This window comes from Dendrobium catenatum, unplaced genomic scaffold (genome assembly GCF_001605985.2).
Source record: "Dendrobium catenatum unplaced genomic scaffold, ASM160598v2 fragScaff_scaffold_1188, whole genome shotgun sequence".
In the NCBI taxonomy this organism is placed as follows: domain Eukaryota; kingdom Viridiplantae; phylum Streptophyta; class Magnoliopsida; order Asparagales; family Orchidaceae; genus Dendrobium; species Dendrobium catenatum.
This window is the reverse complement of record NW_021319650.1, coordinates 231,397-244,854: the sequence shown is the minus strand read 5'-3', so window position 1 is coordinate 244,854 and position 13,458 is coordinate 231,397. Positions and strand designations below refer to the sequence as shown.

At 36.9% G+C, this 13,458-nt stretch overlaps 2 protein-coding genes across 11 annotated transcripts in view; one reads left to right on the top strand and one right to left on the bottom strand.

Annotated features, from left to right (window-relative positions):
* The window catches only part of LOC110108390 (succinate dehydrogenase assembly factor 1, mitochondrial), a 71,895-nt gene extending 69,241 nt beyond the window's left edge, over positions 1–2,654 (top strand). For 4 of the 10 annotated variants that reach the window (XM_028698950.1, XM_028698952.1, XM_028698951.1 and 1 more), the window contains one exon: positions 918–1,678. In XM_028698950.1, the coding sequence (XP_028554783.1) occupies positions 923–1,240 (318 nt within the window). In that variant the 5' untranslated portion in view covers positions 918–922 and the 3' untranslated portion in view covers positions 1,241–1,678. Of the gene's footprint in view, positions 1–872; positions 1,679–1,751 lie in introns of those variants that run through there. The other 6 variants (XM_028698946.1, XM_028698947.1, XM_028698948.1 and 3 more) reach the window with 3 other exon arrangements.
* Positions 2,655–11,001: 8,347 nt separating this feature from the next.
* Positions 11,002–12,863, bottom strand: LOC110108392 (U-box domain-containing protein 40-like). Its single transcript, XM_020839018.2, has one exon. It carries the CDS (start codon positions 12,734–12,736, stop codon positions 11,198–11,200), a length of 1,539 nt encoding a protein of 512 aa, XP_020694677.1. The 5' UTR covers positions 12,737–12,863; the 3' UTR covers positions 11,002–11,197.
* Between the last annotated feature and the right edge of the window lie 595 nt (positions 12,864–13,458).

The window sequence follows — 13,458 nt, the reverse complement described above, 5'->3', positions numbered from 1 at the left end:
GTTTGTTTCCAACAATTGTAGGCATTTTAAGGCCATTTCAGAGTATGACTAGGATAAGCATAAATGAGATTCTTAGCGCTACATATAACGGCCACAGTGGCTGTATACATTAGCCTACACTTTTGCTTTATGTGTTATCGGTCAGACGAGGTGCTCTTCCATCTTCCTAAAACTTTGCGATTAGAATGAGAGGGCTGGGCCTTCTATGTTCATTCATAAGGACTTTCTGTTTTTATTAACTCTAGGATTGTTTTCATTTAGCACTTATGCATCTTTATTTTCTTGCTAAGATAATGTTAGATCACCAGGCTGAATCATCACGATGCATGCAGAGAGCTTGCTTCTTTTCCCTTTTATCAGTCTATAGATTTATCAACATAATCTTGAAAGAGGAACTCATCTTAGTTTCTAGTTTAAATCATGAGTGAAAATGTCAATTCTAGAATAAAAAAAGCTTGGTTTAATATTCAAATAAAAGCTTTCGTCACTTCTCATTAGAGGACTCTATAGAGGGAGAGTTATGGGCATACGCTTTACACTCAAGCTTCTCTTTCCACAGCCTCAAGATCTCATCTTGTTGATGCCGTAAGAGGTTTCAGCATTAGTTGGCGCTTTCTGATTTGTGTATTGTGGGGAGGCAAGCCTTCCTTGTTTGCATCATAGAGCACACCTCGACTAGACAATCAAGCCATCAGGCTGTATGCCTCAAAATTTATATCTTATGTTGTTTTGAAGCAAACTGGTACTATTTGTCTTATTTGCTTGCTGATATCTCTCTTTCTTGTGTGATAGAAGATTTTACAAGATTTATAGCTCCTATCCTTCCCCCAGCTTCTCCTACTATAAAATCTGAGAAATTCAGCGCATTGCAGGGACTTCATTTTCAATATTTCTTTGAGAGGCTAATGATACTGAAGATGAGATGGCTTCTCCTTGGAAACTTTCTGGAATGCAAAGGCAGGTCTTGGCTTTATACCGTTGTTTTCTTCGGGCAGCCCGAGTGAAGAATCTCGAAGACCACCAAAGAATCGTGTCTGTTGTCTCCGCAGAGTTCCATCATAATGCCAATAATGTTGATCGCAAAAACTTTCAGTACATTGAATATCTTTTGCGGCGTGGGAAGAGGCAGCTTGAGCAACTCAAGAATTCCACCACCCTTTCACTTTCAACAATCAATCTCAATTCTTCTGCTTCGAAAACAATCACTGAAGACAAGAAGCTTGCTTCAACGTATCATTAAGGTAGCCACAGGATCATCCCCAACAGTCTTTTTTAATCCTTCTGCTGATACGTATAAAGGTTCGGATTTGATGTTATCTCGTGTTATTGACTTATGCAATTGTTTTGTTGAGTGTCATAGAAAACAAGCTATATATATATATATATATATATATATATATATATATATTTCATTTCCTACTGCAGATATTGCAGCTATTTATTCTTAATATATTATGAGTTACCATAGTATTTTGTATCTCCTCCACTTTATCTCAAGAATAGTAAATAAATTGAAAGACAATGTATCTGTGTTTTCTTTTTTGTACATTAAGGGGATATTTGGTTGCAAGCATCTATAATTCAAGTGTTCTTTAAACACAATGTAAAGTAAATATAAAGTATTTGAAATATTCAAGGGTGTTTGGTTGGTCATAGATAAATTATGGAGATCATTTAATGTTTGGTTCCAAGTATTTAGAATTCACTTTTTTTTTCTTCTTAATTTTTTTTAAACAAACAAACAAACTTAGGTCATGCGGCAATGGCAATGGGGTTTGCTGGCAGCGGTAGTGGGCAGAGGATTCAGGGGCACATGGTGAGCTGCTAGTATTTTGCGCATGACGAGCATCATGTTGTGAGTAACCGGCAAGCGGCCAGCAAGCAAAAAGTGCGCATTGGTCATACTATGAAAAATGCTTCGCTTAATGGTCCTGGGACTCCATATGTTTTGAATTCGTCTGATTTTTTTTTTTTTTGGAAATATGGGGCCGAAGCTCATATCATTCATGTAAAGTAAAAATTACAAGACAGGAGATGAAGCTAAAGACTAAAACCCAGCTAGCTAAACACAACAAAACAGCATCAGTGGGGCATAAAAAGCAAAACGGTAACAAAAAAAAAATAAAAAATACAGAAACTAAAAAGATGAAGACACAGAATGCATATAAAAATGTGAGCACCCAGCAAGCAGAATCAGCACAAGCATTTATCATCATCCATCCAAACAATCCTCGGCATTGAAGATCAGCATGCAGGGCTCAGTTGCCACTAAAGATCATCCAGAATGCCTCAGAAATCGGAAAAATAGAACCTCGCAAAGATCTCCGGAAAAGTTTGAGCAAGCAGCAGGTCCAGAAACTGGACATCTATCTCAAAAGACATTGACAGTACAAAATAGCAGGTGTTGAAATAAGTGAAAGCTTTGTCATTTTGATGTTTTACATATAACAGCCCTCTTAATTATGAAATACACAGAATAAACTAAGGGATTTCAAATGCTTCTTTAGTTTCCTATGAGCATCTTCAGATGTCACAAGTGATCGGACATGCTTTAAATCTGAAACTACAAGTCTACAACTATGTTGACTGCTTAGTAGTTTGAATTGTAAAATTGACTTTACATACGACCTTATGCAGATTATGGTTTGCATTTTCTCGTTGCGTATGGTTTCATTGCATTGAAGGTGTTATTGCCTTTTTCTTAATGATGCAGAAGTGTTGAACTATATGGTTCTACTGACAAATTTTAGTTGTGTTTAGAGTCCAGTTTGGTAAAAAATATGATAGATTTGGAGTTTTGGGCATCTTCCCATGGCTAAATGGCCTAATGCAATTGGATCAGCACGAATGTGTTTACTACCTATTTATTTCTCAGTATTTTAAAATATAGTTTTTGAGATCGCCTGGAGATGGGACGATAAAATTTTCCTGGAGCAAAATTAGGAGAAGCATTTGTCGTGTTGTAAAGCGTATGCCTTTCTGGCTGTGATCCAGCCGCTTGCCTTTTATGCTCACTCTATAGTCATTATATAATTTAAATTTAATATTAATAGTAAATTACTAATTTTTAACCTATTACAAATATATTTCTTATTTATTGAATAAAAATATAAAATTCACATTATAGTTAAATTCTATTAAATTAAGGATCTATGTTAAATTATGTATTATTAAAATTTTATTTATGTAATTAAGTAGAAAAAAAGTATATAGTTGCCCATCAAACATGTGACTGCTGACTCAAATTTGGGAATTTTTATTAGGTCCGGAAACCTGACGTAGCTCTACATCCGGACGTCAATAATATGTCGCTACGTGCTTTTATTCTTTACCGTTCGGCCCGACAACCCGACCTGGACCGGAACCCGTTATTGTTATGTTCATGTATTGCTATGTATTCCTCGGTATTGCTAGGTATTGCTTGACAATAACGAGAAATACTGCTCTGTCAAAATCAATACTGAGCAATACCTAGCAAAACTGGGGTATTGCTGGGTATTGATCTTGACACAATGGTATTTCTCGTTACCGAGCAAAACCTAGCAATACCTTGGTATGCACAAATCAGCTAATACATAGCAATACTGGGTTCCGGATGACGACATTTTATTGGCATCCGGATGTAGAACTACATCAAGTGTCCGGACCTAATAAAAATTCCAAATTTGGTGAGTGATGTGTTAGTTGTTCGACTAACAGCTTTAAAAAAAAAAAAGTTATTGTTTAAAGTTTCCTGTTAAAGGCGCAACTTGCATAATAAATTTCACAATTTAAATTCCTATCCGAGCTTTTCCTCCCTGTATTCACGGCTGCTTCCGTTTCTTCGGTCATGAGCTCACAAATAAAGTATTTTTGGAAGATAAAAATTAATTTATGCATTTTTTTGGGGTAAAAAATGATTAAAATGGATTAATCTAACAAAAAAAAAAATTGTATCGTATTAATTAATAAAATTAATTTCAGTATGAGTTCTTATAATCCATTGAAAGTTTAGTTTTGTTTATCAGAGTATATTATTATTAAATTTTTATCAATATTATGAGAAAAAAATTCATAATTTTTTATCAAAAGAATTTACCATCAGTTCTTAGTATCTTATTCATTACATGCAATAATTAAATAATATAATGTTTATCATAATAATATTTTTAATAAGATAAATGTGTTTTTTAATAAACCTAGAAATATATTCTAAATTAAAGTTAACTTTCTGTTTATTATTTTTATTCACAAAAATATATTAGTAACATAAAAAAACAAATTATTAAGTTAAGATTATAAGTTTGCGCATATTTAAAAATAATAAGTTGCATTTTAATATTCATTAATTAACATAACTAAGCATATTTACTCATTAAAACAATTAATTTCAATTTTCTTTTAATTACATAGCAAAAACATCAAATATTTCTAATATTTATCATATCTATCACCGACAAGATTTATCCTAATAATTTATCATGAAATCCTAAAAAAAGTACTACATTAATGTCTGCTCACTAAACATAATTAACATGAAAAAAAAAACAAAGATTAACATTAAAATCCTAAATAGCACGGTTCTATATAGTAAAATAGGTAACATTGAAATGATTTGAGGAACAAGTACATACTAAGGCTTCGTTTGGGACGATTTTTTTATTGCTTCTGAAAAAGGAGTTTTAGTACAAAAATTAAAAAATTTGTACTACAACTCCGATTTAAAAAGCAATAAAAAATCCATCCCAAATGAAGCCTAAATAGCACAACTTTTAATAAAACAAAATTACTAACATGAAAACTAGCAAAATCTTTAAAAAAACGCTTGATTTGCGAGCTCACGGTCAAAGGAATGGAAGCAGCTATTAATGTAATGAGCAGAAGCTCAACAATGAATTTATTGTAGCAAATCACCCGCTTAACATATGACTTTCAAAAGTAACTCTTTTTTTAAGCAAGTTGTCTGTTAATCGGGCGACTGACACTTGACTCAGTAAATCCGAGTCAACAATCAGTCGTCTTCTGATGAATGATTTTGCCAACTTTTTTTTTTCAGTACTTGATTACTTAATTAAAATATTTTGGGAGAAATGCATAATTAAAAGTTTAAAATTAATTAGTTTAAAAATGTCCTTAAATTAAGTCATTTAAGATGACTATGAGTTTATATATATATGACATACTTATAGTCAAATCGAGCGGATCGACGAGATGAGTTTAAGGAACCTAAAATCATTCAATTCTAACATCTATAAGGTATTAATTGATTGAAAATGCTCCATAATCAAGGAGATCACTATGAGCCATCATACAAAACACTCCCAACATACTTTTGATCTTTTCTATATCTACTAGTTATGTCACTCCCAAAAAACTATAAATAGACATCCTTTTTCACATGAAAGAGGGGAGGGGAGGAGAAGACAAGATCTATGAAGCTTGAAGTATCATGGAGCTCCAACCCAGTAACACAACCGACGAATCCGCGTCACTAAGTCGTCACAGCTAGACCTCTGCTTGATCATCGTCATTGGACCTCCATTTGACAACCATTATCGGGCATTTGCCCGACCATCACTATCGACTATGGTCCTTCTAACCTCCGTCACCTGCCAACTACAATTCTTCTGACTACCATCGCACGACTACGATTCTTCTGATCATCATTGCTCGACTACGGTCCTACCAATTTTTATCGCCTGACTACAGTCCTTTCGACCTCCGTCGCCAGCAAATTATAGTTCTTCCGACCACCGTCACCCGACTACGATTCTTTCGACCACCATTGCCTGCTTATTGCGATCCTTCCGACCTATGTTACCCAAATACAATCTTACCAAACAAGTAAGATAATATTCTCTTGAGAACAACTATCATTTTATTCTCCATCTATATGATGTGTTCTCTAAAATATATATTTATTTCATTAAGGTAACACCCTCCTTTGAGGATAGGACATTATTTATAATCAACCACCGACACTAGTGGATTCATTTCGACTGGGAAAGGTGCTGTGATATTCCTCCATTTTCAAGAGTTTTCACGTAAAAACTATGGTATCTCCTATAATTGATGCACCCATCTCTTTTATATATTTGTGTGATGGATCTTTGTGCAAAGTTGGGATGCTAAAGTATACATCTCTTTATCACCATGAATGTTCTAGGACACAACAGTTTGTCAATATCTGTGAGAAATAATTCTTGGGTAGGGCGCAACCTTTGTTATAACCTCAAAAGGTCATTCACGTCAACATCCAAGACAAGATTGAAGCAACATAGTCTCTTTACCATGGTCTATTATTATGTCTGTAAGAAGTTTTTTAATAGTGAGGATAACTTTATGCATTATTTTGTCGTTTCTCAGGCATCATACATTGATGCATCAATTTTATGGAACAAAATTTAAACTACTGGGGGGGCGCGCGCCTTGGCTACAACATTAAATGCAAATATGGCTAAGAAAATTCCTCAAATACTTTCAACATCCAAGACAATATCATTGGAAACCATTTTTTATAAAGCTCCTAACAAATATAAGGATGCTTCCAGTAAATTTTAAGCTCTATATAATCCCCAGTTAGATTTCTACTCTTTAAGTAATATCTTACTCTTAACATCAAAAAAGGTAGTAGCGGTCTAAAGATAGACCAATTTTTACCTTCGATTTGGGATACATGCGACATTCGTCCCTTCCTAATCAATGTATAATTGATCATAAGAAAATTCCTCAAGTACTTTCAACATCCAAGACAATATCATTGGAAACCATTTTTTATAAAGCTCCTAACAAATATAAGGATGCTTCCAGTAAATTTTAAGCTCTATATAATTCCCAGTTAGATTTCTACTCTTTAAGTAATATCTTACTCTTAACATCAAAAAAGGTAGTAACGGTCTAAAGATAGACCAATTTTTACTTTCGATTTGGGATACATGCGACATTCATCCCTTCCTAATCAATGTATAATTGATTATAGGCAAATTCGATTTGACCTCTTTCACAAAGGGAAGCATCATCAAGCAACACTATGAAAAACAATCTCGAATAGGTCAAAAATCCTTGGTAGATTCTCTCAACCACTTCCATGCAGGTTAATGTTATTGAGCAATGCTCTAACAAATAACTTTAAATAATTCAAATATCCTTAGTGGATTTTCCCAATGTCCTTCATACATGTTAAAATCTTTGAGCAACACCCTTACGAACAACCTTTAAAAGGTTAAACATCATTGGCAGATTCCATCGAATTCTTCAATACTACACTCTGAAGCATCCCTTTCAACTTATTCTTCAAGGAAAGTTTGAAGCCCCGCCATACCTTTACTCATTTATCAGTATTCCTATGCAACTATTACTTCACAGCTTGACGTACCACCTAACCACCTTCGTCAAGCTATTCACTACATATTATTTTTAGTCAAATGTAACTCGATCACCTTCATTGTTTGCCCTTCGCCTGATGGACCCTATTGGTCCACTCCCTCTCAACCACCGCTGTTGGCCCTTCACCACCTATCAGCCATCATCGCCATCTTGGTTTACTACTGTTAGCAACACACCCTCCAATTATCGCCATTATCTTATTGCTCGAATGCCAACATCGGAATATCACTTAACCATCTCCATTAGGCTTTCATCGGCATAATGTCTAACTCTATGTATCAAAGAATCTACTTATGATCGCTGGATCACTTCATGAAAATAGACCATCTTTAGTCTTTCCCTTGTCTGCTCGCTATTACCAGGTTACCTCTCAAGTGCTACTAGTGCTAGATCTCTTTAAACCATCATTTCATAAAAGAGGTGGCTGATCTTCCTTTATCATGGGCAATTTTCCATCAAAACTTCTTCTGCATTAAGAGGGACACTGGGCTTGATAGGGGATATCACCTATCCAAAAAAGTGGAATGCCTCTAATGTGAGAAAAAGTATGATAAAGAAGGAGAAGAAAGATAAGATATACTCCTACATAAAGAGGAGCACTAGAGATTAATAAGGAATACTGCCTATCTAAGATAGTGGAATGCCTCTAATAAAAAAAGAAGTATAGAAGAGAAGGAGAAGAAAGGAGAGAGCTACTCCTTTTACACAAAGAGGGGCACCAAAGCCACCTCCTTATGCACTAAAAATATGTCATAACTACCTGCTAGTAAAACTGATGAGGACAAGGGAGGCACACCCCCTCAAGAGTGTCTGGAGTGCATGGAACTCGTAAAATCGACTCCGGCGAGCGGTGGCAAGTCAGTTCAACTGCTAAGTTAAGTTCGAGCCTGATTTTCAATCTGGACAGTCCATTTTTTACATTTTGAGATACCCAAAGACATTTTTTGACATTCTAGACTCAATTTTACAACTTTAAATAAAAAAGGTGGCCTTTATAATCAATTTAGAGCAATTTCTAAAGTTTGTAGCTGAATTTTCGAACATTTTTTGCTCTGATCGGTGCGCCAACCTTAGTGTATTCAAAACTTTTAATCAAATATATTTTACTTGGTTTACGACCCCAAGGGGAGATCCACATTGACATTTAGAATGTGGTCGCGCCTCATAATTTGTTTGATACTGAAATCTCATGATTTTTCGAAATTCTTATATATAATTTCAAACTCTTGAAGCTTTGACGTTTGAAAATAAGTAGTCAACTGATATGTCACAAAAAAAAAATATCTTAATTAGTTGCAAATCTTGATATAAATATAAATTAGAAATTTCCAAAATTTAATTCGAGATCACCTGTACTCTGATTTCAGCAATCTTATAGTCAAATTAAACATCTCTAGGAGACTAACCTAACGAAACCAAATTTGATCCAATCCGAACCCAAATTGGTCCAAATTAAATAATCAAAGCCTATTTGGAAGCTTCAAAACAATCATTTGTTGACCAAATGATATCTAAATATGAAATGCTTATAGTCAAATCGAGCAGCTTGACAAGACGAGTCCAACGAGTCCAAAATCATTCAATTCTGACAACTCTAAGGCATAATTGCTTGATAAACACTCTATAATCAAGGGGATTATTAGGAGCCGTCTGATGTAACACCCTCAACATACCCTTGATCTTCTCCATATTTACTAGCCATGTCACTCCCAAAAATTATAAAATAGGCCCCCATTTTTTACATGAAAGGATGGAGGGGAGGAAGAAGAGAAGAGCTCTTAGCCTTGAAGCATCTTGGAGCTCCACCCCAGCAACATGGCCAACGAATCTGCTCCACCAGATGGCTGCTGTTAGACCTCTTCCTTACCATCGTCATTAAATCTCCATTTAGAAGCCATTACCGGGCCTTCTTCCAACCATCGCCGTTGACTACAGTCATTCCAACCACATTCCCCCTGCTACAGTTCTTCCGACCACCATCGCCCACAACTATGGTTCTTCCTACCACCGTCACCCGACTACTGTTCTTCCGATTACCGTCAGCTGACTATGGTTCTTCCGAGCATCGCTGTCCGCCAATTGTAGTCCTTCCGACTGCCGTCGCCCGACTACAGTCTTTCTGACCACCGCGCTCTAATATGGTCCTTCTAACCTCCATTGCTCGACTACGATCCTTTCGATCGCCATCGCATGTCTGCTACGTTCCTTCCAACCTCTATCACCCAAATACAATCCTATCAAACAAGTAGGATAATAACTCTTGAGAACGACTATCATTTTATTCTCCAACAATGCAATATGTTATTTATGATATATATTTATTTTATTGAGCTAACACCCTCCTTTGAGGTGGAACATTATTTATAATCAACCACCAACACTAAAGAATTCATTTCGAGTTTGCAAAATCCCGTGCTTTTTCTCCCTTTTTAAGAGCTTCTAAGTAAAAAGTCTGGTCTTATGATTACTGTATCCATCTTTTTTATCTTTTTATGTGCTGAATCTTCATACAAAATTAAGACGCTAAACTATACATATTTTTATAACCGTGAATATTTTAGAACGTAACAAAACCAATAATATTTTAATCACTATATCTTGACACAATTTCCTCTCATTGTTTCCTACGTATTAAGTTGTTAGTGCTGCTACTTCTTCGCTTGTTTTGCTCTGACTGAAAGTCAAAATAACAATAAAATATCGAATATAATTTATTTGCATTTTTATTCAAATTAAACTAATAAAAAATAATTCATCGGATCTGGCGAGTGACTCGTGGAAGTACACAAGAACATGCAGATGAGCATAATTTATCTTATAATTAATTAAGCTATAAGTACATAAACATATGAGTCAACTGAAGACCCAAGGCATTGACCCCATCGAGCACGGGTCTCCACTCTCCACTGTGCAGGCATCGGTCCAAATCTTTGACTATTGGAAAATGGATTTATATAATATATAATTTCCTCAGTAATTTGAGTTGTGGGGTTAGTCGGTCTATGCAGTTGGGAATTCATTTGTGAATTCTCTTGAGCAACAAAATCTCTTAAATAGGATTCAATTAGATGCGGGCTAAGAGATTATTGAGATACTTCACAAACAAACAAACAAACAAATAAAAAAAACTCTGCAGCCAACCTTAATTGTTGGTTAAAAATTCGGTCTATCAATTAAACAATTTACAATTTAAAATTTAAAATTTATGTGATGTATTTGTGAAATTACATTAATTCAATGCAACAAAAAAAGCACCTCTATTTGAACCCATAAATCATCAAAGCTTCATCACACTAGGTGAGGTCAACAAAACGAATTCTTTTTCTTTATTATGTCAATTAAATTCTCATTTAAATCTAATTAAAAAAAATTTCTAAAACTTTTTAACAAAATCTTTTTATGTCTGGTTCCATCTTTCTTAACATATATTAGATTTCATAAATCAGATTTCCGAAGGCAAGCATTTTATGATACCAAATAATCTAAAATTACTTTATAATCTTATGCGGCAATGGAGCTGCTTAAATCTTTTGTACGTATATACTCCTTTCATACTGTAAATCTAAGTATAAAATAACTCATTCATTTGAGCATCTCCACACTTACTCAATTTGTATCTATATGAGTATATTATTATTTTTTTCAAAATCCACACAACCTGGCGGTCCATCCGTCTGTTATTTAATTAATTTAAATAAAATTTGCATTCAAAATTTTTTACCTACCTATCTAAGATAGCCACAAATTTAAAATGCGATCATCCCAACTTTTCACAACATCCACTAATAAAAATATAATAACGTTAAAAAAGCAAAAAGCAGAAAACCGGAATTCAGAACCCGGCTGAATTAGGAGCTGAACCGCCACCAGAATCCCGGTTCCTCCTCCGGCGAGCCACCAGCGTCTCCGACGAAGCACTCCTTTCCTCCTCCTCCTCCGACGTCGGCCAAAAACTCCTCGCCACATCTTTATCACTCTCATCTCCCCTTATTACCCTAAGCGTCATCCTCGCCATCTCCTTCTTCTCGTTTTCCAAACACTCCGCCGCTTTCTCGATCACCTCCTCCGCCCCCGCCTTCCTTGCTATTCCTCTAAATCTAAATCCTCCCATGCTCATTCCGTACAGCATCGTCACCACCATCTCCTTTTCGTCTTGCTCCTCTTCTTTACTCAAGAACGCCACCGCCGCCTCTACGGCCCCACCATCCAGCATCGCCGTCTTCCCTTCCTTGCTCTCCACCATCCCCGCCATCACTCTCTTCGCCAGGATTCTCAACTCCCTTTCCTCCCCCTTCGCCACCGCTATTAACCCCTTCACCGCCCCTGCAATCTTCGCAATCTTCGCCATGTTCATCTCCGCCAAACCTAAATAGTGCAGGGCCATTCCTGCCTCAAGCCTCGCTCGCAAATTCTCATTAGAATCGCAAAAGAGGCGCAGCAGCGGCGGCACTGCTCCAAGAACCCCAATCGCCGTCCTGTTCTGTTCTTCCAAGGACAGGCTGAACAAAGCGCCCGCCGCGTTCTCTCTTGAAGAAGACTGTAGCGCGTCGACGATAGCTGGGACTGCACCCGAGCGGACGATGCTGATCTTGTTAACCGGCTCGAGGGAGAGGTTGACGATGATGGCGAGGGCGCTAGATTTGACGGAGGGGTAGCGGGAGAGAAGTAGGCCACGGAGCGCACTGAGAAGGCGGGGGCTTCCGAGGGCAACGCGCCGGGAGGCAGACTCTCTCGTAGCTTCGAGGAGCGAATTTAGTGCGGTCTCCTGTTCCTGGATTTGGGCGTACTTCAGTTTGACCAAGATCTTTTCTTCGAGCGGATCCGCGGGGGGAGGGGTTTCCGGGGTTTCTAATTTTGTGGTTTTGGGGGCGATGATTTCGGAAGACGAAGATGAGGATGAGGAGTGGTCGGAGGAAGAGGAGGAGGAGGAGGTGATGGGGGAGCTGTTTTCGTTGGGTAATTCATCCGAACAGTTTATCTGCGGCTTGAAATTCGAGGAGGAAAGAAAGCGGTTGGCAACGTCAGAAGATAGGGGGGTGGGACGGGGTATGCCGGCGATGTCACACCAGCGAAGAATGGCTGAGCGGAGGGCGGAGTTGGGTATGAGAATCAGGGAAGAAGATAGATCGAGCGAAAGCGAAGGAGGGGAGACGGCGAGGTCTCGACAAACTTCGATGCAGGCGCGCTCGAATGTCTCGCCAGAAGGTATGATGACGGGGTCCGCCATGAGAGCGCCGGATATGGGGCAGAGAAACTCCGGAGGCGGATCCGTCGATTTAACGGCGGTAGGCGGCGTCGGTGGAGATGGCGTCGGGATGGAGGAGGAGGAGCGGCGGAAGTGGAACTTGAATCGATCACGAACGAGACCCATGGCTTCTCCTTCCCGAGTATATCTTCTTTATTTATTATGCGAGCCAGAAAGAAAGCTTAGCATTTAAGTTAGTATTCTGGAAAATGGAAATTTTGCAGCCACTGTTCTGGAATGTTACATCGACAGCGGGCGTCTTCCAGCATTTGCATTAAGGCTAGGTTTGATATGTTTTTTTTTTTATTTTTTTTGCCCTTCTTTTCTGTTTTTTAAAATAAAAATTTTAATTTTTAACTATAAAATTATTTTAATAAGTTATAAAAAACTATCTCAAATAAAATAAATTTAAAAAATAATAAAAAAACTGTCTCAAATAAAATATAAATTATTTTTAGGAACATAACACTTAAAACAATTATATTTACTTATCTAACACCTAAATATGATATTTACATACCTACCATCTAAAAACACTCACTTTCATCTAAAAATTACCACTCCATCAATAGCCAATCCCGATTATGCCTTTCGCGCGTCAAATTTCTTCTTCTTTGTCACTAGAGATCGAGATTGTCATGTTTTTGTCTACTCCATACCTTCTTTGCCATCGAGATGAAAGTCTAAATCAGAGCTCACAACTAAGGTAACAAAGTCTATTTCACGTTTTGCTCGCAGATTTCATTGCCCTTTATACAGATAGAGAGTCACCATCTTCCTTTTTTTGGTTTTTCTACATGAGACATCTTCTCAAATTCTGCTGACAGGATTTTCATAAGTCCTACATA

Bases quoted from the DNA above. Each gene is read 5' to 3' on its own strand.
- LOC110108392 (XM_020839018.2), bottom strand. From the start codon at position 12,736: ATGGGTCTCGTTCGTGATCGATTCAAGTTCCACTTCCGCCGCTCCTCC.